A 26,846-nucleotide genomic window follows, 5' to 3' on the forward strand; every position below is an offset into this window, starting at 1 on the left:
CAGAGGCTGGGGGCTCGAGGCTGGGGGCTAGAGGCTGGCGGGCAGAGGCTAGGGGCTCGAGGCTGGGGGCTCGAGGCTGGGGGCTAGAGGCTGGCGGGCTAGAGGCTGGCGGGCTAGAGGCTGGCGGGCTAGAGATTGGGTTAGCCTGAACACTTAGACCTGTCTGGTCTGGACTGCAGCAGAACAGCAGCACTCTGATCAGAGACACTGAAGCTGTTTAACAGACAGGAGGAGAAGAGGAGAGGTAAAAAGAGGGGGGAGGGAGGGGAGGGGAGACTGAGAGAGGGAGAGAAACAGAGCATGTGAAAATTAGATTTTGACTTCTAAAAGCTTTTACAGGGCCGTCAAAACTCCCGGATACCAACTAGTTACACCACTATGGACATTGTAGGAACGACTTGATGACACTGATGCAGGATAGAAGACAATTACAAACAAATAAATAAAGCAAGAGGGGGAGAGAGGGAGGAGGAGACACTTGTGAAGTTATGCCAGAGTTGGGCAGCTTGCCATTTTAAAACCTGATGCTATTTGAAAGAGCAGGCTTCTCAGAAAGAGAGAGAGAGAAAGAGAGAGAGAAAGAAAGAGAGAGGACAGTAGGAGAGAGACAGAGGGAGTGAGGAAGACAAAAGGAGAGAGCGAGGGAAGGAAGGAGAGAGAGGATAGTAATAGAGAGAGAGGAGAGAGAGGGAAGGAGAGAGAGGAGAGTGAGAGAGAGAGAGGAGAGGGAAGGAAGGAAGGAGAGAGAGGAGAGTAATAGAGAGAGAGGAGAGAGACGGATGGAGAGAGAGGAGAGGGAAGGAGAGTGAGAGAGAGGAACAGCTGTCTATAACGGACACCATTCCTCCTCGCTGGCCTCCCTGTCTGTCGGTCTGATCTCCTGTCATCACTTCCTGCTCCCACCCTGTGCTACTTCCTGTTGGGAGCCAGGTAGAGCCGACGTTTACAATTAGCCTCTGTCTAATCATTAACGTTCTAGAACAAAGTCTGGTGCTGTGCGAAAAGGGCATCTTCAACACAAATTCTTCCCGCATGACGTGGCCCTCTGCACTACTTCAGCTCCCCAGGACTTTTGAAAAATTATCTTTACCTCGGGGGGGGGGGACTTTAATTCAGCCGCATGTTGTCACGGGCCCAAAAATGACAGTCCTTCTTTAGGCGCCTCCAAAACAGCGGCAGAAACTGCAGTTCGTGTCAGGAACCGCTGACGAGGGGGAAGGCTATTTCTGTGGGCCCGTGAGAGGCTCTCCCTCTCTCTCCACCCCTGTGTGTGTGTCTATCTCTCTCCACCCCTGGTGCCCCTCTCTCTCCACCCCTGTGTGTGTGTCTATCTCTCTCCACCCCTGGTGCCCCTCTCTCTCCACCCCTGTGTGTGTGTGTGTCTATCTCTCTCCACCCCTGGTGCCCCTCTCTCTCCACTGTCCCAGGTGTACGTAAGGCCGAGGAACACGGGCCACATTAAAATGACGGAGTGCTTCACTTCAAAGGATTTTCAAAGGATTTTTTCCCCTTCTTTTCTCTCGTGAGCTAAGCCTCTAACATGCCTCCTCCCTGCTGATACATTCACGACAGGCGCAAAACCACATTTCATAAACTCTCCACTTTCATAAAGGGCCTCGGTTAGGACCAGAAAGAGCTGCTGTCGCTAAAGTGGCACCTTTCGTTCCCCTCAACCACAGAAATGCATTTATCACACAAACAGAAAAGTTGGAGAACCGGATACAGCTACACCCCGGAGCAAACACTCGTAAAGAGACACAGAGAACTAAAACTGTAACACACTCACCCTCACACACACACAGCGAGAGAGAGCCCTGTCACACACTCAAACTCACACAGACAGAAAACCAACACACACACAGAGGGAGAAAGAGTGTGTACCCACACTCGCTGTGTCAGACATACAGCGAGAGAAAACAGTCCACCTATGTAAATCTCTCCCCAGTGTCAAACAGCGAATTCCACTCCTGTAGCAGATGAGAGGAAGAAGGAGCAGAATATTGCATCCTGAGGGAGAACCACAACTTGTATCTCTGCTCTTTTTCTCTCAGTTTAAATCAGCACTCGCTTCTTCAAAATTATTTGCTCGTGTAATTTCCCATCGCTGACCATTCTAGCAGAGCAACCTGGAAGATCTACAGCTTCAAGGAGGATGGGAGTATGGAGATGAGAGGGGGAACAAGAGGGAGGGTAGGGTCGGATTGAGAAGGGTTCGCTAGGGTCAAGTTTGATAGGGTCATGTTAGGTTGGGTTGAGTTGGATAGAGTTAGGTTAAGGTTGGTGAGGTTGGGCTGGTCTTACCTGTGACAGACACCACCATGGGAGCCTCCAGGGGTCTGTTGTTGTCCAAGTCTCTGCTGAGTCTCAGGTCTCCCGTCTCCGGGTTCAGCAGGAGCAGGCTGAGCTCGTTCCCAGACAGGAAGCTGTACTGCAGCTTGTCGGACACGTCCGGGTCGCGGGCCGGCACCCTGCCGATCACCCCCGAGGGGAAGCTGTTGGACTTGTTGGTGACGTAGTTGTTGAAGATGATCTCGAAGTCCTTCAGCACGGGGGGGTTGTCGTTCACGTCCACCAGCCGGATGTGGACCGTGGCCCGGCTGACCAGCGGAGCCGATGTTGCCTGGACGACGATAACATACTCCGTCCTGCTCTCGTAGTCGAGGTCGGCGAGAGCCGTCAGGTCCCCGTTGAAGATGTCCAGCTGGAAGACCTCTGGGACGTTGCCCTCCACGATCTGGTACATGATCTGGGCGTTGGTGCCCTCGTCTGGGTCGCTGGCACTGACCCGGGCCACCACGGACCCCACGGGGCTGTTCTCCTCCACGTACACAAACAGCTCGTCCTTCTCGAACACCGGCGCGTTGTCGTTGATGTCCAGCACCGACACCTGGACCTCAACCGCCGCTGTCAACTGGGGAACCCCGCGGTCCACCGCATACGCCTTGAGGCTGTAGACCGGTACGTTCTCCCGGTCCAGTTTCCGGGCGGTCCGGATGATTCCGGAGTACGGTTCCACAAAGAAATCCCCGTCTCCGTCCTCCCCTCCCTGGAAGGTGTAGCTCAGGCGGCCATTGGAGCCGGCGTCTCTGTCGGAGGCGGAGATCTGCAGGACGCTGGTGTAGACGGGCGCGTCCTCGAACACGGTCCCCTGGTACACGTCTCGCAGGAACTGGGGAGCGTTGTCGTTGGCATCCAGCACGATGATCTCCACGTACGTCGTGTCCGACTTCTGAGGGATACCATTGTCCCTGGCGACGATGGCGAGCGTGTACGACGCCTGAACCTCGTAGTCGATCTCCGTCTGGGTGGTGATGGCGCCCGAGTCCTGTTCGATCTTGAACTGGGGGACGTTGTCCTCCATCACGTAGGTGATCCTGGCGTTCTCGCCCGTGTCCTCGTCCGTGGCGCTGATGACGACTACGGTGGAGCCGATTGGACGGTCCTCGCTGATGGTCACCTGGTAGTTGGCGCTCTGGAACACCGGCCGGTGCGTGTTGGCGTCCGTGACGTTGATGAAGACCTGCGCGGTGTCGGAGCGCGTGCCGTCAGACGCGGTGACCGTCAGGACGTACTGACGCTCCTGCTTGTAGTCGAGGGGCAGCGCCAGAGTGACCAGCCCCCCCCCGCTCTGGCTGGTGATGGCGAAGCGGTTCCGCGTGTTGCCGCTGGAGATCTGATACGTCACCACGCTGTTCACGTCCCGATCCACCGCGGTCAGCGTGGCGATGCTGGTGCCCACCACGGCGTCCTCGTTGATCTTCAGGGCGTACACCTTCTCCGTGAACGTGGGGACGTTGTCGTTAACGTCGAGCACCGTGATGCTCACGCCCGCCGAGGACGACATCACCGGCACGCCGTGGTCGCTCGCTTCCACACCGAAGGCGTAGAACTCTGTGGTCTCCCGGTCCAGCTCCTCGCTCACGGTGATCCACCCGGTGCTGTTGTTGATGGTGAACGGGAAACTGGGGCCGGTGTCCGTCAGCCGGTAGTGCAGGCGGGCGTTGTCGCCCGAGTCGGCGTCGATGGCCTGGATGTGGATCACCGAGTATCCCACGGCAACGTTCTCCAGGACGGTGGCTTGGAAGGGCGTGCTGACGAACATGGGCGCGTTGTCGTTCACATCCACCACCTGCACCACCACCATCCCCGTCCCGTTAATCAACGGGGGCCGTCCTCCGTCCTGCGCCTTGATCCGCAGGTTATACTCCCTGATCATCTCGTAATCCAGGGGGTTGATGACGTCGATGACGCCCGTGGGGGAGTGGATGTAGAACTGGCCCTTCACGTTCCCGCTGATGATGCTGTAGTGGACCTTGGCGTTGTTTCCCTCGTCCTTGTCGCTGGCCTCCACCTGCGTCACCTTGGTGTTGACGGCCACGTTCTCGGGCACCTGGACCACGTAGCGCTTCTCACTGAACTGCGGGTAGTTGTCGTTCTCATCTTCGACGGAAATGTTGACGGTGGCGGAGGCGCTCCGTGGGCCGGGGTCTTTCCCCTGGTCATTAGCCTCCACGATCAGCTGGTACTGGGACATCGTTTCTCGGTCGGGCCGCTCTCGGATCCTCACCAGACCGTTCCGCTGGTCAATTTCGAAAACGGCGTTCACCCCGTCGCCGTTGACGATCTTGTAGATCATGTTGGCGTTGGAGGGCGCGTCTCCGTCTGTGGCTCTTATCGTCATGACTTCAAAGCCCACTTCCACGTTCTCCCGTATGCTAACACGGTATTCGGTTTGCTCAAACACAGGCCCGTGATCGTTTGTGTCGCTCACCGTGACGGTGAGGTAAGTCGTGGCTGAGCGCCTGGGGGAACCATTGTCTGTCACCGTTACTTTAAAAACGTGGGTGTCTTTGATCTCTCTATCTAACGCCTGGACGGTGGTAATGCTTCCCGTCTGTGGGTTTATGAGGAAAAAGTCGTTGGATCGGCTGTCGAACAAAGCCTCCATACGGTACTCCAGCCTTCCCTCCTCCCCGTCGTCCGGGTCTGCGGCCTTCAGAGTGATAACGCGGGTTCCCGCTGCCTCGTTCTCCGGGACCGACACCTGATAGTTGGGCAGCTGGAACTGAGGGGACGCGTTGGCGTTCCTGCGTCTTCTGCGGTTCCATTTGTCAGGCATTCTCTGAACGGCATCTGATAAAGATCCATGTCTCTCCGATGTCACGATCTGCACTCTCACGCGCACGGAGACGCGGTCACCGCGCAAAGCACAACGCAGAGACGGCGCGATCCGTTCCCCACGCTCCAAACAAAAGTCATGACCCAAAAACAAATTCCCTTGAGCAAAAACCGCTTTTAGGTATTTTCCTGAACATTCAGAGGCAGTAAATATAACGTTTCGCGTAAAGGCCGGCAACAATTTAGATACATTCAACAGCAAACTACCTGCAGGAAGACAGGAAGTATTATCTAGTTCTGTTAGATAATGGATGTCAATGTCTGGCTCACCTAATATGTTCTTTCGTCTGTATTTGATGAAACAATCCTGCCCGTGCACAAACACATTGAAACGTGTCAGCATGAAGTTTCCAGGTGATACAGATCCAACACGGAGGTAGACGGGCACCGGGTTCCTTGGTGCACGCGCACAGTCCACATTTTGGGATAAACGTATCACTCCCTCTTGCCATTCCACTTGTAAAAAGTTCTGAATGTATTTAGGAGTTAAAGTCCTGTCTACTTTGTACGTCCAACCGGGCCCAAGCGAAAAATTGGCCACAACGGTCCGCGGTTGTAACGTATCCGAAAGGTGCAATTCGAAACATCCCGTCAGCGGCACGTTGAATAGAATACCAACCCAGATCCAACACACGGACGATTCCATGGTTCAAAACTTCTCAATTCCATTCAAATTAATCCAACACACCTCCGCAAAAAATCATTAGCTTTCCTTCTCCCAACTCCTGGTCTCTCTTTTGACCACCATTGCGAAGTTTTAAAGAGGAAAAAAACTGTGTGTATCCATAGTATCCGAGGAGCGCAGCTGCATTATCCAACGGCAAGTTTTAAATGACTACAAAATGGCTCCGCGTCTCGCCTCCTCTGAGACTGCTTACCATAAGCCCGCTGAGCGGCCGCGGCGGGGAATCTCTCGCGGGGGGCTTTCTCATGGAGATTGGGAAGTGTCGGTAGAAGACGGTAGCAGTCACTGTGTTTTGTCATTACAATGTAATATGCGTTGCGCGTCGGCCATCCCTATTGAGTCTATCATGTCACAGAAGTTAGTCTATCACTGAAACTTGCTCCTTCTGTGTTTGAAAGTTTTGTTATTAAGGTTCTGTGAGGTTTTACGTTTTATTTTTTCAATTTATTCCGGTGTTGAGGTTGATAAATTCAGATAAATTTGGTCTTTTTTTATGTCCTTTTTACATTATTGTGAGTTGTAAGACAATCATTGTATCTCGTTTGTTCTCATCGTAGTTATCACTTCTATTAGAAACAAAAACGTTCCATATCAAATTTAAGACAACATAAGAGTTTGCTTCATCATATTGGACGAAATACGTTATGGCCGAATTGGAAAAAAATTGTGAAATTGATTTGACCATGAAAGCGTCGATTCGAACTAATGACCCGGGAGAAACGGAATCAGACACAGGCGGTCATCCACGCGCAAGCATGGGTAAGGTGGCGCGTGAACTTAGCATAAATTGAACTAGAACGCCCTCTTGTGGTGGGAACCGCTTGCGGAGATGCATTAGGCCTTTGAGCCTGAAAAAATACAACGTTTACGTAAGTCATTAAAACAGTGCAATGTTTATCCAATTGTGCTTAATTTACAGTTTTAAAGTATTGTTCATTATGTACATAATGCATATTTTTGTTCAAAATAACGCACGTCTCCATCCAAAACCAGCAGTTAAACCCAAAAGGCACTGTTCCATAGTTCGTGAATAATTTTTCCTTTCAAAAATCTTGTCACAAAATTAAAAAAATCTATATATACTTGATTTATAAACAGAAGAGTTCAATCTAAATTATCAAGGTATTTTACAAATATCTGGATTTAGAAAACAGGATTTTGACTTGACACCCACCCTTACCAGATATGAACACAGTTGAAAGTCACTTAATACCACAGAGGAAGAGGTGTAAGTGTTAGCACCAGAGAATAAAACTGCAACCCTCTTCCTGAATTCACATCTAGATAATAATACAGAATATAATATCATAGCTCAATAAAATCATTATATCATAATAGGCAGATGCATTGTATCATAACTAGTAACGATATATCATCATTCCTATGAATTTAATATTGTTTAATGTCTCTGGTTGACTGCATGTTCAGATTCAGGCATGCTTCTCTCTCTCTTTCTATTTTCTGGCCCTCTACAAGTACGATTCTGAAGGATCTCATCGTCTAGAACCCCAAATGGAACAGCAGAACCCCTGAGGGAGGATGGGGGGTGATTGCTGGAACTGGCTGGTTCAGCTGGCTGGTTCTGGGCTGTGGTACTCCGTGTCAGAGTACACCTTCCTGGCCCTGTCCCTGCCCAGCTGCAGGGTGTGTTCACTGGGTCCCAGACGCACAATCTTCCCACTGCCCAGACACTCGTCCCCGCGGTACAGCACCGCAAACTGGGGGGATAAAACACATACACACCAGTTGAGTTAGCGGAAGCAAAGGCTTCTACTGGGATGTGAACACAAACACAAGACTGACATGACCGTTGATGACCTCATGCTCTTCTGGAGCCTGCCCAAAGTTTGTCAATTGTGCCTGTGCACACACACACACACACACACACACACACAATCATTCTGTCACTTAAAACACACACACACACACACAATCATTCTGTCACTTAAAACACACACACACACACAATCATTCTCTCACTTAAAACACACACACACACAATCATTCTGTCACTTAAAACACACACACACACACAATCATTCTGTCACTTAAAACACACACACACACACACACACACGCACACACGGCAGGGTTCTGGCTGGGTTCCCAGAGGGAGTCTGATAAACGAGGCTGTATTGTTTCTGGGAGCAGGGGGTTATGGGATAGCGCAGCCAGAAAGAGAGTTAATCCGAGCATGGACGAGCCCCTTTGTCTGGTGACTGAGCCTAGTGCAAACCTGACACACACACACACACACACACACACCTGAGCCTAGTGCAAACCTGACACACACACACACACACACACCTGACACACACACACACACCTGAGCCTAGTGCAAACCTGACAGAGACCCCACACACACACACACACACACACACACACACACACACCTGAGCCTAGTGCAAACCTGACAGAGACCCCACACACACACACACACACCTGAGCCTAGTGCAAACCTGACAGAGACCCCACACACACACACACACACCAATCAAAAACACACACGCCAGACACAAACACACTTTCCCACCTACACACTCTCTGTAGCAAACAAACACACTCACACTCTCTTTCTCTCACACTCTCTCTATTACACACACTCACACTCTCTCTCTCTCTCTCTCTCTGTAGCACACACACACACAAAACACCAGTAAAGTAGCTAGCACAGTGGGACACACAGCTCAACTTGAAACAGATTAGCAGAGCTACAACATCCACACACACACACACACACACACACACACCATAACCATTATCCAGTTCAGTTCGACCATCAGAGAAAGTGTTCCTCCTTCTGTTTTAGATCCAAACTTTCTTGTTTTCTGTTTTGAGTTTCTACACTTCCCCCAGAGGGGATAAGGGGCGTGACCTGAGCGTTTCCATGGTGATGGGGGCGTGGCACGTACCTGTCCTGGCGTCAGGGCTCTCATTGGTTGAGCCAGCATGATCCAGACTGAGCCGTCCATGTTGAGGGTGACGGTACAGGGCACTGAGGACACACAGGATCCACCAATCACACGCCAGCTCAGCACCACCACCCAAACACGGTATCTAAACACACTGTTACTATTATTACATTTAGTCATTTAGCAGACGCTCTTATCCAGAGCGACTTACACTAAGTACAGGGACATTCCCCCGAGGCAAGTAAGGTGAAGTGCCTTGCCCAAGGACACAATGTAATTTTGCACGGCCAGGAATCGAACCAACAACCTTCTGATTAATAGCCCGACTCCCTAACCGCTCAGCCATCTGACCCCCCACAACTGTGGGGAGTTACAACTGTGGTTATGACTTATTCTGACTGTTAATGTAACACATCACGACTGTCATTATGACAATCTATACATGCAAACATAACATCATTAGCATCATAGCAGTTCTAGCTGGTTATAAGCAGACAGTAAGAGAGACTCAGCAGAGAGACATACTAAGCAGGTCTAGCTGGTTATAAGCAGACAGTAAGAGAGACTCAGCAGAGAGACACACTAAGCAGTTCTAGCTGGTTATAAGCAGACAGTAAGAGAGACTCAGCAGAGAGACATACTAAGCAGGTCTAGCTGGTTATAAGCAGACAGTAAGAGAGACTCAGCAGAGAGACACACTAAGCAGTTCTAGCTGGTTATAAGCAGACAGTAAGAGAGACTCAGCAGAGAGACATACTCAGGGGCATCTGGTGCAGGAAGCGGAAGTGACACTCCATCATCTGTGTCCGGACCAGTTCCGGGGGCGGGTCCACCGTGATCCAATGGAATCGGTCGGTCCGTAGCGTGTCCCGGAACAGAGCCGGGTGATTGGTGGTTGGACCCTGGCACGTCACAGAGAGGTCAGACGCGGTTGGACGATGCGTTACAAGATACACAACAGGATGTGACAGAGTAGGACAGGATTAAGACACTGCTGTTCTCATCAAAATGTTATTCTGCTCACAGTTTTATTCTACTGTAATCTACTGTGTACTTTACTACTACACACAACTTTATTCTCATTTTACTATTACAACTGTCCACTGTTCTCAATTTACTCTACCTCATTCCACTGGCATCTACTCTGCTCTCTCTCTACTATTAATCCTCTCCTCTCCTGTCTCTCTACTGCCTCTACTCACCACAAACACCTCTCCAGTAGTGATGTCCTTGTCTACCACAAACCAGGGGTCTCTCTGCCCTCCTATCCTGGCTCTCTGCCCCAGGGTCAGAGTGAACCAGCCTGGGGAGGAGGAGAGGGAGGAAGAGATGGAGGAGAGGGAGGGAGGGAGGGAGGGAGGGAGGGAGGGAGGGAGGGAGGGAGGGAGGGAGGGAGGGAGGGAGGGAGGGAGGGAGGGAGGGAGGGAGGGAGGGAGGGAGGGAGGGAGGGAGGGAGGGAGGGAGGGAGGGAGGGAGGGAGGAGATGGAGGTGAGAGGATATTATTTTATGACGTTCAACACAGGAAGTTAAAAGGTTCTACTCGGGAAGTTGTGTTGTTCTAGAATGTTCTCTCTGATCTCTACCTTTATGTTCTCCCATGATCTTCCCGTCCACGATGGAGACAAAGTTCCCTGGCTTGGGTTCCAGATACTGATGTTATAAACACAGTTAGACACTTTACAGATGTTGTTATTGGTATTGAAAGGTGTATCATTTTCCCCTACTATGATCTTATAGTATAGGATAGCACATTTAAGTAGAGTACTGTATAGTTTAGTGCAGTACGTTATGGTATAGTGTAGTATAGTACAGTATAGTAGGCTATACTAGTCACATAGGAAGTATTGAGTGATGAATCTTTACCTCCAAAATGAAGTCCTCAAAGTTCCTCTCTCCGATGAAACAGATTCCCATACTCTGGAAATACACATCAGTTTAGATTCAGAATTGACTTCCTACAGTTTTTAGTTTACTGCTCTTGTGTTCTGTCTTGTGCATGGTGCCGGGAAAAATAAAAATAAACCTATCACTCATTTAGCTACATTGTGGGCACAACAAATTTGAGGCTTTCCACAAACCAAAATCTCAACACATTAACTGTCCTTTTTAGTTTTGACTACATCAGCATGATGAGATCCTGGCTCAGCGTCGCCCCCCTGTGGCAGGATGAATGACTGGCAGGAGCTCCAGAAGCATCTCCAGCCCTCTTACCTCCTTCTTCCTCAGAACGTGCTGGAAGCCCGCCTCGGCCGCCATCTTCTTCACGTAGTCCTTGGTGAGCCCAGCCAGCGGGAACACGGTGCGCCGCAAAGCATCCTGGGAGATCTGGCTGAGGAAGAACGTCTGGTCCTTCACAAGGTCCGCCCCCTGGTGCAGCTTCACCGCTGCCGTGGAAACGGGCGTGCGAGGAACGACACAGGTGTGTTAATCAAGGCTAGTGTCTGCTGAATGAGTGCATGAGAACATTAGGGGGAAGTGAGGAGAGCTGGAGAGAGGAGAGGTGTAACAGAGAACAGGAAATGACACGCTCTGGTCTTACGTCGTCTGATCTCGAAGCGATCTCTGAAGAGCGTTGTGAGCGGGGCCGTGCGTTTCTGCTGGAACACCTCGTCATCTTCCTGCGACGTCCTGGCATAGTGACCCGTCGCCATGGCGTCAGCGCCTAGATACGAAAACAACAGACTTCTTAGGCCGGTGTTTTCAATCATTTTCAACTGTTCTAACTTGGATTGCCTTCATAAGAATATTTATGGTTAAAAGGGATGTTACTGACATCTCCATAGAAAGCGATCTGGGGTGAAAGCTGGGTTTAGTGTGTCTGTGTGTGTGTCATCACAACCTTCATTACAAACCCAAAGAGTTGACGGCATACTGGAAGAAGTGGTTGAACTTAATATGCTTGTTACAGAGTATGTCTGGATTAGGGGTCCGCCCTCTTTCATATTCCTTCAAGAGCTTGCTGAAAAGGACAAGGCGAAAGGTATTCAGACCTGAAAAGAAAAAACTGTATCGTAATAGAGCTATATATAAAACGATAAGATTAAGCAAGTCCGTGCGTCCCTGTCAGGCTTACCTGAACACTTCATGCCAGTATTCCTTGACATAGGAGACCTGGTGGAAGGGAATATCCAAGCCCTGGCACACCTTGTACGCGTCTTCGCAGTCTTTCTCCGAGTTACACACCCCCTTCTCATCTAAAGAGTCCCAATTCTTCATGAACACGCCCGTGACATTGTAACCTTCGAATGACAACACTCATTACTCATGACAATATTATCTGACAACCGACTGATTTTTTTAAAGGACACGGTGTCATGTTATACACCGGAATGATATGTACTATTTTAAAAGTGATAAGTTAGCTAACGGTATGGACTTTCCTACCTTTTCGCTTAAGTACAAGCGCCGTGACAGAACTGTCAACTCCACCCGACATCGCGCACACGATATGTCTCAAAACACCCATGTTGTTCGAAGTTTTTTGTTACCAAAATAGGAAAATTTACTGGTGTTTTTCCAACATATTATATAACAACGCTTCACTTTTAGAGCTACAAGCAGCCATATTAACACTGGTCCATTCCAAAATAATGTTCGACTGGAAACAAGTCACAATGGGTTACATAGTACCGGCATATGTTGCCGTCGTCTCTCAGTCACGGTAACACTGAAATAAACACAGCGGTGTTGACTTCTGCACAAATAAGCAACAAAGGCAAGGTAAGTGGGCATAATCCATTTCCAAATTCATAATATTTTACGTAAAACCTAATTTAATACGGTTAAATAAAAATTCACAATCCAGACAAGAAGTTATCTTACAACCTGTAAAGAGGTTTGCGGTTTAAAGATTTGTTGTTAATCAACGTGGCCAGAACTTTTTCTGAGGGTTTGGCTTGGCACGGTATGTCATCACATTACGTTGTTATTCAGTTATACATACGTAATTAACTTTTGTAAACATTACATCGAGTATGGTAACTTTACAGGTTTGCATTTTTCAATGCACTTTATTGAATAATTTATGGAATGTTGTTAAAGGGACAGACTGTGAGACATTGCCTAAAAGGTTTTGCACATCAGATCACTTCAACCCTCCCCATCCTCTCTCTCTCTATATTTCTCCCCCCTCTCTCTCTGTCCTCCCTCTCCTTCTTTCACTGTTTTCCTTCCTCTCCTCTCTCTCTCTCCCTCTCCTCTCCTCCCTCCCTCCCTCCCTCCCTCCCTCCCTCCCTCCCTCCCTCCCTCCCTCCCTCCCTCCAGCTTCTGCTCGAGGCCAGGGAGACAGTGATGTCCAGCCCCCTGGGAGTCCTCCACACTCCCATGATCCCCTGGGCCCAGACATCCCTGCCCCTCCCCATCCCCTGCCATGCACACATCAAGCTGGAGAACATGCAGAGAACAGGTCACATCCAATACCCAGAGGGCTTCACGGATTAAACAAAGTTAACAGCTTTGACTTTTGACAAGTTGGATAAAAAACTATCTTGATTCACAGGCTCTTTCAAGATCAGAGGGGTGGCCAATCAGTTTGCCAGGAGACCACCGGGTGGCAAATTTGTCACCATGTCAGCTGGGAATTATGGGAAGTCGTTTGCATACGCCTCCAAACACTACGGGAGTCAGGGGAAGGTAGTGATGCCAGACTCCGCCCCTCTCTCCAGATCCACCCTCATACAGGTCAGACTCCGCCCCTCTCTCCAGATCCACCCTCATACAGGTCAGACTCCGCCCCTCTCTCCAGATCCACCCTCATACAGGTCAGACTCCGCCCCTCTCTCCAGATCCACCCTCATACAGGTCAGACTCCGCCCCTCTCTCCAGATCCACCCTCATACAGGTCAGGATGAGGATCCATGTAGCAGAGACACAATCACTATCGTAACCACAGTAACCAGCCCTGTTTCCTGCAGAGTTTGGGCGTGGAGGTGGAGCGCGTGCCTACTTCCTGTCTCCTGGGCGCGGTGAAACGATGTGTCCAGGAAGACAACTTTTCCTTCCTGCACTCTTACGATGACCTGGACCTGGTGGCTGGACACGCCAGGTAGCCCTCTACTCTGACTGCTGGGTGTGTTGCTCACTGAAGAAAAAAGTTTAGAAAGCTACAATAAAGTTTTGAAGGGCTGACAAAATATTTTCTGAAAAAAGTACTTTCCGGACGAGACAAAGGGATTACATGACTGAGAATAGAGACATTCCTGATCACCCGTGGCCATATAAGAGGGAGATGTTCTAAATTGTCAAAAAGGATCCCTGGCAAATGTGCTGCATATCTATATTGTCTTTTTGAATTAGTTTCTTCATATGAGGTGAGTTCCAACAGGAAGTAGTAATGGCTACTTCTTACTTCAGTATGTCAGAGCCCCACACTTCTTTACTTTTAACTTGAGTGAAAAAGTGTAATCAGCAGTTTACCAGTCTTTTTAAACATGAGTATCTGTACTTCTACTTGAGTGAAGGATGTGTGTACTTTTGCCATCTCTGGTGTGTAGTCTAGGTCTGGAGGTGCTGGAGCAGCTGCCGGCTCCTGAGGTGGTGGTAGTGTGCTGTGGGGGCGGCGGCCTGCTGGCGGGCGTGGCCACGGCACTCAGCCTGTCCGGCTGCAGATCCACCAGGGTCTACGGAGTCGAGCCTGAAGGAGGTAGGACTGCCCTCACTGTACTGGTCTCTACTGGTGCTGAACTCTACTGGTCTATAGTCACTCTATACTAGTCTTTACTGGTCTAGTACAGTGCGTGTGTGTGTGTCCAGCCTGCACCATGTACAGAAGCTTCATCGAGAACAAGCCAGTAGGGATGGACGCCAGGAGCATCGCCTCAGGACTAGCTCCACCCTCCGCAGGTGCGTCTTCCGACAAAACACCTCGAATCAAGTTCACCCAACACGCTTGCACGTAGATGGATCAGGTGTGTTTGGTTAGAGTGTACCTGCGGCCCTCAGGTGCCCTCCCCTACGAGCTGTGCCGGCGCTACGTGGAGGAGGTCGTCCTGGTGACTGACGAGGAGATCAAGGCCGCTGTCTCCGCCCTGTACGGGGCGGGGCTGGTGGTGGAGCCGTCCGGATCTGCTGCCTTCGCCGCCATCGTCAACAACAGGATCCCGGACGTGGAGGGGAGGAGGGTGGCGGTCATCCTCAGTGGGGGGAACATCGGCAGGGAGGAGCTCACCAGCTTCCCTGGATGAGTCACCATGACAACAGTGACACCGATCAGTTTGGTACGATGTAGTATGAGATGGTGAGAGAGTTGGGGGTTAATTCTGCTCTGTGTCCACTCCCATGGTGCCCGATTCAGCATCTTTCTATCAGTGGGCGACACTAATCAAGTGTCTCTGTTGACCAAGAGTTTTTGACAGTGAAGGTGCAGGCATGAATGACTCTTTTCTTGAACTCTTGAAGTTTTCATATAATTTTCATTTAACACTAATAAAACTTTGTATTGCATTATCTCCATATCCTCTTGATTAGCTGTTATCTTGTTTTCTTGTGGGAAAAACACATGACCAATGAAGCCAAATACACTTCACACAGAAAGATATGAACAAGGTAAAAAATACAAATTCTGTTTATTTTTGTCACATTTGGAAACAAGATTTTTGATGGAGACCAGCCTTTTCACGTCTGCATGAAGTAGAATTGAACCAGACCAAGTCCAAATGATCACATATACACAATGTGGTGTGCTGGACATGTTGATTGTTGCTACAGAGAGATACCCTCCTGTTGGTTTACCCTCCAACCCTGCTCCTAGAGAAACACCTTACCAGGGGGGGGTAGATCTCCAGGAGCAGGGTTTGATTGTTACCCTCCAGGGGGGGTAGATCTCCAGGAGCAGGGTTTGACTGTTACCCTCCAGGGGGGTAGATCTCCAGGAGCAGGGTTTGAGTGTTGCCCTCCAGGGGGGTAGATCTCCAGGAGCAGGGTTTGGGTGTTGCCCTACAGGGGGGTAGATCTCCAGGAGCAGGGTTTGAGTGTTGCCCTCCAGGGGGGTAGATCTCCAGGAGCAGGGTTTGAGTGTTGCCCTCCAGGGGGGTAGATCTCCAGGAGCAGGGTTTGGGTGTTGCCCTACAGGGGGGTAGATCTCCAGGAGCAGGGTTTGGGTGTTGCCCTACAGGGGGGTAGATCTCCAGGAGCAGGGCGGGTGGGGCAGCCCGGCTGTGGTGTCAGTTCTGCATAACATCTTTAGTTGCCATCCTGCAGACAACGGCGTCCAGTAGACTACCACACTCCTGGGGGGGGACTTTGTAGAGCTGGAGGGAGGAGGCGAGAGGAGAGGAACAGGAGGAGGAAAGAGGAAAGAAGAGGGAGAGATAAAAGGCAGAACCATAATTTGTCTCTGAATTGATCATTCCATTTTATACTTCATTGATCAAACACAGAAACGTCTGTCCAGCTAGCTACCCACTGACACACCAACCTTCTTGATCTTGGCCGAGTCTGTCAGAGAGGAGACGTCCTCCACGGGGATCTGCTGCCCTGCTACCATGGCAACCACGTCAGCTAGCAGCTGTGCGTCCTCCCCCTCGTGCACCAGCACCACGAGGACGCACTCGTCTCTGTCCGAGATACCGAACCTTTTAAACGCCTCGGAGATCTACAGAGAAAGGAGACAGAACGAAAGGCCTGCAGTTACACAAAACAATACAAGAATGACAATTGCTGTGCTTACGCAATATGTACTATATAGATGTACACTACACACTTACACCATTAGTAGGTAGAAGATTGAAAATGATTTCTGAATACAAGCTCTTGGTCTTCATCTTTCCGATCTTGTGCAAGTGAACAGCCTTGTTCGTAGCTATGAGCACTTGGAACGGATCCACAATCTAAGCATAGAGGCATTTAGGTTAACTACATCAACATACAGTAAGTCATTATCACATGCCTAAACAACTTAAATAGCAACGTTAACTTCAAAGTTAATTTAACTTAAAAATATGACTATTGTATTATTATTCCTAAGCTTGCTAGGTGACCTAGCTTGTTAGGTATCTACCTGTAAAACTTACCATCGTTGGGTTTATCAAGGCACCCTTGATTAGTCCATCAACTGCATTTTTTCTCAATTCTACGGCGTTTTTGACATCTTTAAAAAGTAACTGAGTCACGGTGAACTCCGGAAAGAGCTCAAGTTGTTGAGATAAATGCATCATTCAAAAGAAAACTAAAACGACTATGAGAAATGACGATAAACGTCTGACTAACATTTCGCTACACTTCCAGCAAGAAAATAGGGGGACCAGTAACAGTGTTGCACAGCTCGTCATTGGAAATGTTCCGCTTTTGAATTAATGGTCAACGAGAAACGGTCACAAGTTACTTATTATGTAGATATCATTATAATAACATTTACTCTAATACTGAACATTCATAGTCGGAATAATCGTATCACGATAGTTATTACTGATACCAATGATGTTTTGTTCGTATTTGGGAAAAAAACGCAAATGTTTTGTGCTTGCACGGAAGTTATATCAGTAAACGTTCCCCTTCGGAATATTTTCTTTTGACGGACCAGCCAGCAGTCGAAATCAAAACTCATCCGTTCGTCTGTGGACTGGGCGAAGTTGCTTTCATCTGCTTTATAATTTCTCGAATTAAATTATAGAATAGTATGTGAAGGTTAGTATTATGTATTGTGCACGGAATCGCAAAAGATAACGTTAGATATTTGGAGGCGGATTGTAGTAGGCTACGTCGTTCACTATGGAGAAATTCGAAGGGTACATTTTCACAGCTCTTTGCAGCACCAACTTTTTGGTTTCTTGTCTGCTGTTCTCCAAAATAACCCGAGAGCAGAGACAGCCGTATATGGATGAGATATTCCACGTCCCACAAGCCCAGAAATACTGTCACGGGAAATTCAACGAGGTACGGTATTCGTGTCTGTTTTTACTTGTTGCTATAGCCACCCTCTGTGCGTCGGATTAACAGTCTTCGAAATGGCGCGACAGATTGCAAGACCTTTTTTAACCTACATCTAAGCCCCATCATCCCCGACTTGTCTAGATCAGTCCATCATTAGTGCCCTTGTTCCTGAAAGCATTGTGTTGACAGACTAGCTAAAGTATCGGCCTAGCTAACTAACTCCGGTAGCATCTGTTACCACAGGCCTTCTGCTGTCATGCAGCGGGCTTTCCTCAAGCTATACGTTATAGTTTCCTATTTCGTTCATCCTCCTGTTAAACATCACACAGCACTGAGAGCCACAGAGTTGGCCCCATTTATACAACTAGGTATTTATCTGCGTGAGGCTTGTTTGCTGGCGGGTGAAATCAGACTGAATACTGCTCTCTGGTTCGCTATAAGGCTACTCTTGAGTCACATTGAACGAGTACAATCTTTCCTTCTCTCAACCTCCCCCTTCTCCCCCCCTCCCTCTCCAGTGGGACCCCATGATCACCACTCTCCCAGGTCTCTACCTGGTGACAGTAGGGGTGATTAAGCCCATGGTGTGGCTGGCCGACCTGTCGGGGAAGGTGGTGTGTTCCACTGCCATGCTCCGCTTCGTCAACCTGCTCTTCAACTGCGGCAACCTCTACCTGCTCTACCTTCTCACCTGCAAGCTGCACTTCAGGGACAAGGTAACCACGTTTAGAAACCAGAGAATATATGGAAACAAATACATGAAACACCAAATCAGATTCGATCGTCAGTGTTGGGTATGTTCTTGCCTTAGAACCAAATAAGTTCCTTGACTGACGTCCCAAAATACCATCAGAATCAGAATTTTATAGAATGCACTTTTGATTCTTGATCTTCTATGCTCTATGTCGCTTTGGATAAAAGCTAAAGTATGAAAATGTTACATGTAAACTAGCCGTGCCTTTGCCTGCTGTGTTTGTGTTGTTTATTTAGTTGTCGTTGTTGTTGTTCCAGCTGCACGGTGCACCCCGCAGGGTGCTGTCAGCCCTGTCGCTCTCCACCTTCCCTGTGCTCTACTTCTTCAACTTCCTCTACTACACTGATGGCGGATCTACTTTCTTCATCCTGTTCGCCTACCTCATGACGCTGTACGGCTGCCACGGCGCCTCGGCACTCCTCGGAGTGTGCTCTGTGTTCTTCCGCCAGACCAACATCGTCTGGGTGGCGTTCTGCGCTGGCACGCTCGTGGCGAACAGGATGGACGAGGTCTGGAGGGCGGAACACAGCAAGAAGAAGGACGACAAGTCGCCCGGCACCCAGGTCCCTCTGTCTGTCAGCGGGGCGAGGAGAGTGATGCGTTTCCTGTTTGACTTCCTGACCTCGCCCCGCCAGCTGAGGGGCGTGCTGATGGTGGCGTGGCCGTATGGCGCCGTGGCGCTCCTCTTCGTGGCGTTCGTGCTTCTGAACGACGGCATCGTCGTGGGAGACCGCGGGAGCCACGAGGCGTGCCTCAACTTCCCCCAGCTCTTCTACTTCCTGTCCTTCGCTCTCTTCTTCTCCCTCCCCGTGTCGCTGTGTCACCACCGCGCTCTGCGCTTCCTGCAGAGCGTGCGGAGGCGGCCCCTCCTCTACCTGCTCCTGTCCGGCCTGGCCCTGCTCCTCGTCTGGAAGTTCACCTTCGTACACAAGTACCTCCTGGCCGACAACAGGCACTTCCCCTTCTACGTGTGGCGGCGTGTGTTCCAGAGGCACGCGGCCGTGCGCTTCCTCCTGGTTCCCGCCTACGTGTTCGCGGGCTGGAACCTTCTAGACTGCTTGCGCTCCCGCTCGCTCTTCTGGGTCCTGGCCTTCCTGGCCTGCCTGCTGGCTTCCTGTGTGCCCCAGAAGCTGCTGGAGTTCAGGTACTTCATCATCCCCTACCTGATGTTCCGCCTGCACATGCCCCTCCCCTCCCTGCCCCGCCTCATGCTGGAGCTCTTCCTCCACGCGCTGATCAACGCCGCCACGCTCTACCTCTTCATCAACAACACCTTCCACTGGCCCAACAGCTCAGACGTACAGAGGTTCATGTGGTGAACCTGCTTCATGTCCCGCCCCCTTGCTGGGGCTCAGGACCAATCAGAACCCGGTGTGGAGGTACAGGACCGTCTCCAGGGAAACAGGGTTTGGTTGAGGTGAACTGACTCCTCCTCCCTGTGGAACAGATGGATGGAAGGATTCCTGTCACACTGTATAGACTCTGATCATTACTTTTTTTATTGCTTAATAATTGTGTTCTACTAGCACAGGAAGGGTAGTTTATGACCAACATTAAGATTTGAGATAAAATTAATACAAATTGTTTTGGGGGTTGGTGAGGGAACTTTAAATAAATAAAATCAATACCCAACATCCTTGTGACCCTGGAGAGCTCCACCTTCCTGTATTTCCCTCAACCCCTGCTGTAGCTAACCTCATCCAACACATCAACTAGCTCATTAGAAGCAGGTGTGATAGATTAGCGTGGAAGCAGAAACCAACAGGAAGGTCTCTCCAGGAGAGTCTGGAAGAGCTGGGCTCAGAACCGAGACAGAGACCAAACTGACCAGTGATAAGACAAGGCAGGAATGTGTGTTTTTGTAATAAAAAAAATGCTTTAAAAACAAATTACAATAAATCTTCAGTTTGCCATTTAAAAACACCCAAAAATTGTTCTACATTATAATTATACGTATATATAACTTGGTAGTCTGCTCTCTCACAGGAAATACATTCTTTGGGGAACCATTTGTTAATGTGTTGGGAACACTACAAACGCTCCAGAGAACCTTTTCTAGACAGGACCCGGACGACTTGCCTTTGATGAAACCTTGTTTCCAAAGGAACGTCGACAGAACAGCTACTCATCAGAATCAGGTGTGCTGAGTTTCGGTTCTACCGACAAGAGGCAGCCCTTCAATGGATTGGAGAAAGTCCTGGTTTAGACCTTTAAACACCGATAACGACAACGCTCTTTTTTAACACCAGTGAGGTCAGGGTCTCCAAATTGACGGCCGGTTTCCGTTTTGTTTACATTTGATTTGTGAAGCGTCCACTTCCATTGAATATTGTTTCCACCTCTAACTGGAGAGATGACTTTCTGTGGCTCGCGCACGCCACGTGCACTAGTCACCTGTGTTTACGTTGACGTTAGTGACGACAGTCAAAAGTGACGTTGTGATGTAGGCCACAATTAGTATTTTTTTTGGTCTTTCAATTTGAATCATCTAAATATCAGCCTTTCGCTCCCTTGATTAATGTGTGGGTGTTACCCGTTAACCGCATATTTGGATCTATTTCTTTCAGTTTGACAGTATTGCTTTGACAGTATTACTCAACTATTGCGGCCAGGTCCAATCTGTTTGTTATAATTAGTTTGATTTTTTTTTATTATTATTTTCTTTGACTGTTATCCGTTATTTTCCCGTCAGCGACCGAACCTGCCCGGTGTTCGAGTGATCCGCAATAAACGATTCTTGTCTAATGTTCAATGACTCCTAAATACCACTAGGTGGCGATACAATACCAGAGGATTTCCCTGTCTTAACCCTTGTGCTGCCTTCGGGTCACATGACCCAAAGGTTCATAACGAACCATCGTTGTGTTAACCCAATTTTACCCAATACAAAAACAAATAAAAATAATTTTCTTTTAACCTTTGCAATGTGGGGGGTCTGAGACAGCCCAACGGTTAAAAGAAAATGCTTCACTTTGTTTTTGTATGCGGTAAAGTTGTTGCAATACGACGGTGGGTCACAATGACTGATGGGTCAGAATGACACGAAGATAACACAAGGGTTTAAATGGCCCGCACGTCAGTGCTTCTGTTGGTGTGAGGCACCATAGGCGATTTTACCGCGGGTGTATGGGGTGCTGCACCCCTTACTGTTGGGATGAAAACATTTACATTTTCAAATTAATGTAAAAAACTGATTTAATGTTTTTAGAACATTTTTAAGTGATGTCAGAGTTGTATGTTCTATCGTGGTTTGTTGTACTTTAATTAATTTGTAGATTTTAAGATCTAGTATTAAAAAATATAATAATCACTACCCTTTGCACCCCCATTTTTAAAACCTAGAATCACCTGTGTGGCACATTCGTATTTCGTGTGCGTGTGTGTGTACATTCTGCATGTTTGTGTTTTTCCATGTGTGTGCGTTCGACACGGAGCGTTTGCTCAGCAACAGTGGTGGTTAGCTGTGTGTCACCTGGTGTGTCAGCATTTCCCATCACTGGAGAAAAAAAAATCACTTGAAACTGAAAATCGAAACCTTTGTCAGACTCCATCTCCTCTCTCCTGCAGCCCTCCGTGTCTCCAACCCCACCACCAACCCTGAGGAGCAGGCCGCAGGCCACCGCACCAGCATTTGTCATCCAACTATTCTTATCAGTATACAGCGTATACAGTATATAACCACATGAGAACTAAGAACTAGCAGCTAGTGAGGACTGGTCCAGTAAGGTTCAGTCTTAGTCAGCAAGTTTCAGCACAGGAAGGTGCATTAGCAAACTCCTACACCCTGCTGCATGGACAGGAAGTGACATCAGGACGAAAGCAGTGTAGAAAAAGCCGCAGTTGTACGGCTTCGGGGGTGGGGGGAAGGGAGTTGAAAGGTCAATTCTGATTCATCCCAGCTTTCAGTTAAACCAACAGCAGCCACGAACAGCCCCATCACCCACCTAGCAAACATGCCGAGCTGGAAAATGTGCAACAGAGAGAGAGATGTAGCTATGTCACCTTGTCTGCTTTTTGGCCCTGGTGCCGGGGAACCTGCCCTGCAGGTCCTAGACCAACCCTGTTCCTGAAAAGCTACAATCCTGAACGTTTACATTCCAACTCTAAACCAGCAGACAGGATGTCAATGAAGATCAAGTTGATAAAATGAATCCTGTTTGTTGCAGCTGAGGTTGGAGTGTAAACCTACCGGAGGGTAGATCTCCAGCAGCTGGGCTGGGCAGCCACGGTTTAGATGTTTCCCTGCTCTAACACACCTGCTTCAAATGAACTGGTCGTTATCATGATTCTGCAGAGCTTGATGAATCATCCAGTCATTTGAACCAGGTGTGTAGGAAGACTTGATCTTCATTGACATCCTGTCTGCTGGTTTAGAGTTGGAATGTAAACGTTCAGGATTGGGACATGAAGTGCAGGGTGTCTCTCAGGGCTGAAGCAAACCCCCCTTGTACGTTGCCTGAGATAAGTGTCTGCGAAAGAAATACATTACATTATTGTAGGTGCTTCGTAAACAAAATACACACACACATGCTATATATATCTATGAATCTGTTGTTAATTAATGTTGATAAAATAAAATAAATCACAATGAAATCAAGACAGGAGAATAGTTTCATCAAATCAAATCAAATTTATTTGTATAGCCCTTTTTACACGCAAGCATGTCACAGAGGGCTTCACATATGCCCATAGAACTGCCCCTCAACCAACCTAAACCCTCAAGGAAGACAAGGAAAAACTCCCAAAAAACTCTCAACAGGAGAAAAATGGAAGAAACCTTGGGAGGAGCAATTCAGAGAGGGATCCCCTCCTCCAGAGACGGTTGGTGAGAGAGAGGAGCAGAACACAGGCTAAACATAGTCATACAGTGTCGGTGGGTTTTTAAAACACCAAAATCCATTGTTCAACTTTATAGATGTAGGACAGGACCGGTACTCTAATGTTGAAAACACAGAGAGGACTGTGCAACACTATCTGTGGATATTACTTTCAGAGTTTTAACAATAGTATTTCCTGCCAACGAACTGCAATTGAAACTTCAGTCATGTAGACTGTGAGACAGAGAGATAAGATAAGAAAAATCTTTATTCGTCCCACAATGAGGAAATTCGAACATTACAGCAGCAAAGTGGACAAAAGAGTATATATAATAAATAATAACATTTGTACAATATATAATGATAAAAAGATAACACTAGTTGCATATGGAGAGAAAAATATAAATATGAGTTCTTTAGAGTGGTTGAGTCCTGTGTGTGTTTGTGTGTGTAGAGCAGTGCTGGTTGTACAGTCTCACAGCAGCAGGAAGGTAGAGCAGTGCTGGTTGTACAGTCTCACAGCAGCAGGAAGGAGGACCTGCGGTAGGCCTACCGCTCCTTCACACACTTAGGGTGAAGGAGCCGGTCGCTGAAGGAGCTGCTCAGTGCAGAGACAGTGTCCTGCATAAGGTGGGATTCATTGTCCATCATTGATGATAGCTTTGCTACCATCCTCCTCTCTCCCACCACCTGCACTGTGTCCCAGGGGCGTCCGAGGACAGAGCTGGCCTTAGATGAATGGAGAGAGAGAGAGTGAGCGAGGGAGAGGGAGAGAGAGGTGAATTTTGAGATGGTTCATGGTTTTCTTTTCTGAGAATAGTAGTTCCTAGGTGGCTGCCTCACTTCCTGTGCTTCCTGTTGGGCTGGCCAATCAGGGCTGTGTTCAGGGGCCTGTAAGAGTTGACAGTCAGCAGCCTTTTCTCAGGAACAGCTCTGAGACGTTAACAGTACACACACACACTCACACACACACACAGGTACACACACACTCACACACACACACAGGTACACACACCCGGTGAATACCCCAAGCTGCTGTGAAGCCCCTTCTACAGGCACACACACACAAGTACACACACTCATGCACACATGGATATACACACATACACACTCATGCACACATGGATATACACACATACACACTCATGCACACATGGATATACACACATACACACTCATGCACACATGGATATACACACATACACACTCATGCACACATGGATATACACACATACACACTCATGCACACATGGATACACACATGCACACACTGATACACACATGCACACATTAACACACACATGCACACACATGCACACACACACTCAGACTGTCATCCGGGGCTGACAGTCACAGTGTGGTCGGGCGGAGTTTCTCGTAAACCTGAGGAGGGTGTTTACCAGCACTGACAGCTAATGACCCATGGCATTAAAGAACAAAGGTTCATATTAAGCAGGAGTGGAAATACAGATGTATTTGTTATCCAACGTTCTCATATTTATACAGACAGACACACACAGATAATAACTAAACGTATACATCCATGTAACTACATTACACAAGTATATAACTGCAGTTTACATTGACAAATGAACACACACACAGTACACACACACTGTGGCCCTGAGTGTGTATAGATACAGGTATTTACCTGGTCACGCATGCAAGCACTCACACTGTGGAAGGCTAAACAATGGCACAGACACACACACACATTCACACACACGCACTCACACACACACACATACACACACACATATGCACACTGCCCCATTGCTAGGCAATTATTTGATCACCACTATGTTTGCACCAGTGTTTGTTTAAAGTGTTGCTATGCACTTTGTCACTGTTTGTTCAATTAGTTTCATATGAGTCACAACTATATCATGCGTCATGCACACACTTATGGATGTGTGTGTGTGTATGTGTCTATGTGTGTATTTGTGTGTGTGTGTGTGTCTATGTGTATATGTACTGCATGTGGGTGTATCTGTGTAAATAATCAGATGCACAGTGTAAACTTATCTTTAACCTCATCTTTGAAGTGAACATGTTGGGTTACCAGTTTTATCACGGGATCTGTTACGTAATCACTTACCTGCCCTTGAGCAAGCACTTAATCCTCATGACACTCAACAATCAACACGCTCGACATCGAATCGCTTCATGAAAGCCCAGCTTCTCTGGAGTTTTCCAGAACTACACACACACACACACACACACACACACACACACACACACATATGCACACACACTTGCATACATACACACACTCATGCTTGGACACACACACACTCATGCCTGGACACACACACTCACACACTAATTTTTGAACACACACATACTCATGTACGTGTATACACACACACTCTCTAATGTTTGGACACACACTTTTCAGCTGCCAGATTTTAATTTGAGGACTTACATGCACACAAGCAGGTTACATCAACACACTATATTTTCACCTCACCTCATATTTTCACAGAAAAAAGAAATGTGTCAGAGTCAAGGAGGTTAATCCAAGCGTTACTGCCTGTCTTCACAGTCACAAACTGAACCTTTCATTGAAAGTACAACACCAATGTTTATCTATTCTTAACTTCTGGTAAAGTTACTCAGAGAGTTGACCTCAGCTTCACAGACAAGAAGCAAATACAAAAATATAAGAAGAAATTAAAACACAATGTTGGAATCATCCAGATCATCTTCCTAATCCTCATCATCATTCTTCTTCTTTGTATCATCATCAACAATACAGACATTTTATACTAATAAGTATTCTCATTTTGAATCTTTCACAACTGTTACTGATAAAGACAAACTCAAAACACTTTTTAAAAGTGAAACTAACTACAATATCATGAGTCGACAAATATTGCTTTTTCACAACAAACAACTTTTTTAGATGAATACATAGGACTGCACCATCTTCACCTGGCGTCGTCTGTCCGTCTCCAAGGTGACATAGGTCCGTCTCCAAGGTGACGTGGGGGGGAGACATTCCGGAGGTTGTCTATTTTTTGTAAAGTGGGCGTGTCCAGGAAGTGATGTCACCCCTGCTTCCTCTTCTCCCAGCGACGCCAACCCTGCCCCAGCACGTAGCCCCCCTTCACCAGCCCCTGCATCTCCATCAGAGCCTTGTTCACCACGCCGGGATCTGACAGCTGAACACACACACCAAGCAACAGCACAATACTGTATGAGTATTTATTCAACAGTATATCGAGTTGAATTGGTTAAACTCCTCAGTGTAAATACTGCCCACCAGTGCTATCGAAGAGCTAACTTTTCGGTGGCGTAGCAGGTTAAAGCAGTGTTTGTAAAGGTGATGGTCGCATGGTGGCAAGTCAGAGCACATGAGTTCCAACCCCCAGTACGGGGTTGATCATGAGGAAGTGACTCTGACGAGAGATGCGATCGCACCTGCTACGCTGGGACAACCTGATGGAATGTTTGTCTGAGGAATGCAACATGAGTTCCAACCCACGGTACGGGACTAATCATGAGGAAGTGACTCTGACTGATGAGAAATCGCACATGCTACGCTGGGACAACCTGATGGAATGTATGTCTGAGGAATGCCACCAACCTTCTCGCTGGCAGACTGAAGCAACTGCAGCTGCAGAGCAGC

At 48.2% G+C, this 26,846-nt stretch overlaps 5 protein-coding genes across 6 annotated transcripts in view; 2 read left to right on the forward strand and 3 right to left on the reverse strand.

Moving 5' to 3' along the window:
* LOC136939070 (cadherin EGF LAG seven-pass G-type receptor 1-like) overlaps positions 1-5,866 on the reverse strand; it is a 5,895-nt gene extending 29 nt beyond the window's left edge. Inside the window, exons 1-2 of the mRNA XM_067231954.1 lie at positions 2,302-5,866; positions 1-213 (exon numbers count right to left, since the gene is read on the reverse strand). The exon at positions 1-213 is cut by the window's left edge and continues 29 nt beyond it. Of these exons, the coding sequence (XP_067088055.1) occupies positions 1-213; positions 2,302-5,824 (3,736 nt within the window). The 5' untranslated portion in view covers positions 5,825-5,866. The remainder of the gene's footprint in view (positions 214-2,301) is intronic.
* An 879-nt stretch (positions 5,867-6,745) lies between these two features.
* On the reverse strand, positions 6,746-12,325 carry LOC136939067 (mitochondrial tRNA-specific 2-thiouridylase 1-like). Of its 2 annotated transcripts, none has more exons than XM_067231951.1 (11): positions 12,161-12,325; positions 11,850-11,970; positions 11,629-11,735; positions 11,316-11,438; positions 10,988-11,160; positions 10,640-10,693; positions 10,360-10,426; positions 9,978-10,078; positions 9,533-9,677; positions 8,776-8,858; positions 6,746-7,581 (listed from the first exon to the last, which is right to left on the reverse strand). In XM_067231951.1, the coding sequence occupies exons 1-11, from the start codon at positions 12,240-12,242 to the stop codon at positions 7,432-7,434; spliced, it is 1,206 nt and encodes a 401-aa protein (XP_067088052.1). In that variant the 5' UTR covers positions 12,243-12,325; the 3' UTR covers positions 6,746-7,431. The 2 variants fall into 2 exon arrangements, with proteins under 2 accessions (XP_067088052.1, XP_067088051.1); XM_067231950.1 differs by having other exon boundaries at positions 11,850-12,015.
* Positions 12,326-13,037: 712 nt separating this feature from the next.
* Positions 13,038-15,237, forward strand: LOC136939069 (L-threonine ammonia-lyase-like). Its single transcript, XM_067231953.1, has 6 exons — positions 13,038-13,181; positions 13,275-13,456; positions 13,690-13,820; positions 14,269-14,417; positions 14,528-14,617; positions 14,717-15,237. The coding sequence occupies exons 1-6, from the start codon at positions 13,067-13,069 to the stop codon at positions 14,956-14,958; spliced, it is 909 nt and encodes a 302-aa protein (XP_067088054.1). The 5' UTR covers positions 13,038-13,066; the 3' UTR covers positions 14,959-15,237.
* A 78-nt stretch (positions 15,238-15,315) lies between these two features.
* On the reverse strand, positions 15,316-16,991 carry LOC136939068 (EKC/KEOPS complex subunit TPRKB-like). The gene is made up of 4 exons (XM_067231952.1): positions 16,786-16,991; positions 16,480-16,602; positions 16,191-16,367; positions 15,316-16,023 (listed from the first exon to the last, which is right to left on the reverse strand). The coding sequence occupies exons 1-4, from the start codon at positions 16,927-16,929 to the stop codon at positions 15,937-15,939; spliced, it is 531 nt and encodes a 176-aa protein (XP_067088053.1). The 5' UTR covers positions 16,930-16,991; the 3' UTR covers positions 15,316-15,936.
* A 360-nt stretch (positions 16,992-17,351) lies between these two features.
* LOC136939066 (dol-P-Glc:Glc(2)Man(9)GlcNAc(2)-PP-Dol alpha-1,2-glucosyltransferase-like) lies at positions 17,352-21,334 on the forward strand. Its single transcript, XM_067231949.1, has 3 exons — positions 17,352-17,647; positions 18,163-18,360; positions 18,656-21,334. The coding sequence occupies exons 1-3, from the start codon at positions 17,483-17,485 to the stop codon at positions 19,715-19,717; spliced, it is 1,425 nt and encodes a 474-aa protein (XP_067088050.1). The 5' UTR covers positions 17,352-17,482; the 3' UTR covers positions 19,718-21,334.
* Positions 21,335-26,846: the final 5,512 nt, after the last annotated feature.

Source organism: Osmerus mordax, unplaced genomic scaffold (assembly GCF_038355195.1).
Source record: "Osmerus mordax isolate fOsmMor3 unplaced genomic scaffold, fOsmMor3.pri Scaffold_103, whole genome shotgun sequence".
In the NCBI taxonomy this organism is placed as follows: Eukaryota; Metazoa; Chordata; class Actinopteri; order Osmeriformes; family Osmeridae; genus Osmerus; species Osmerus mordax.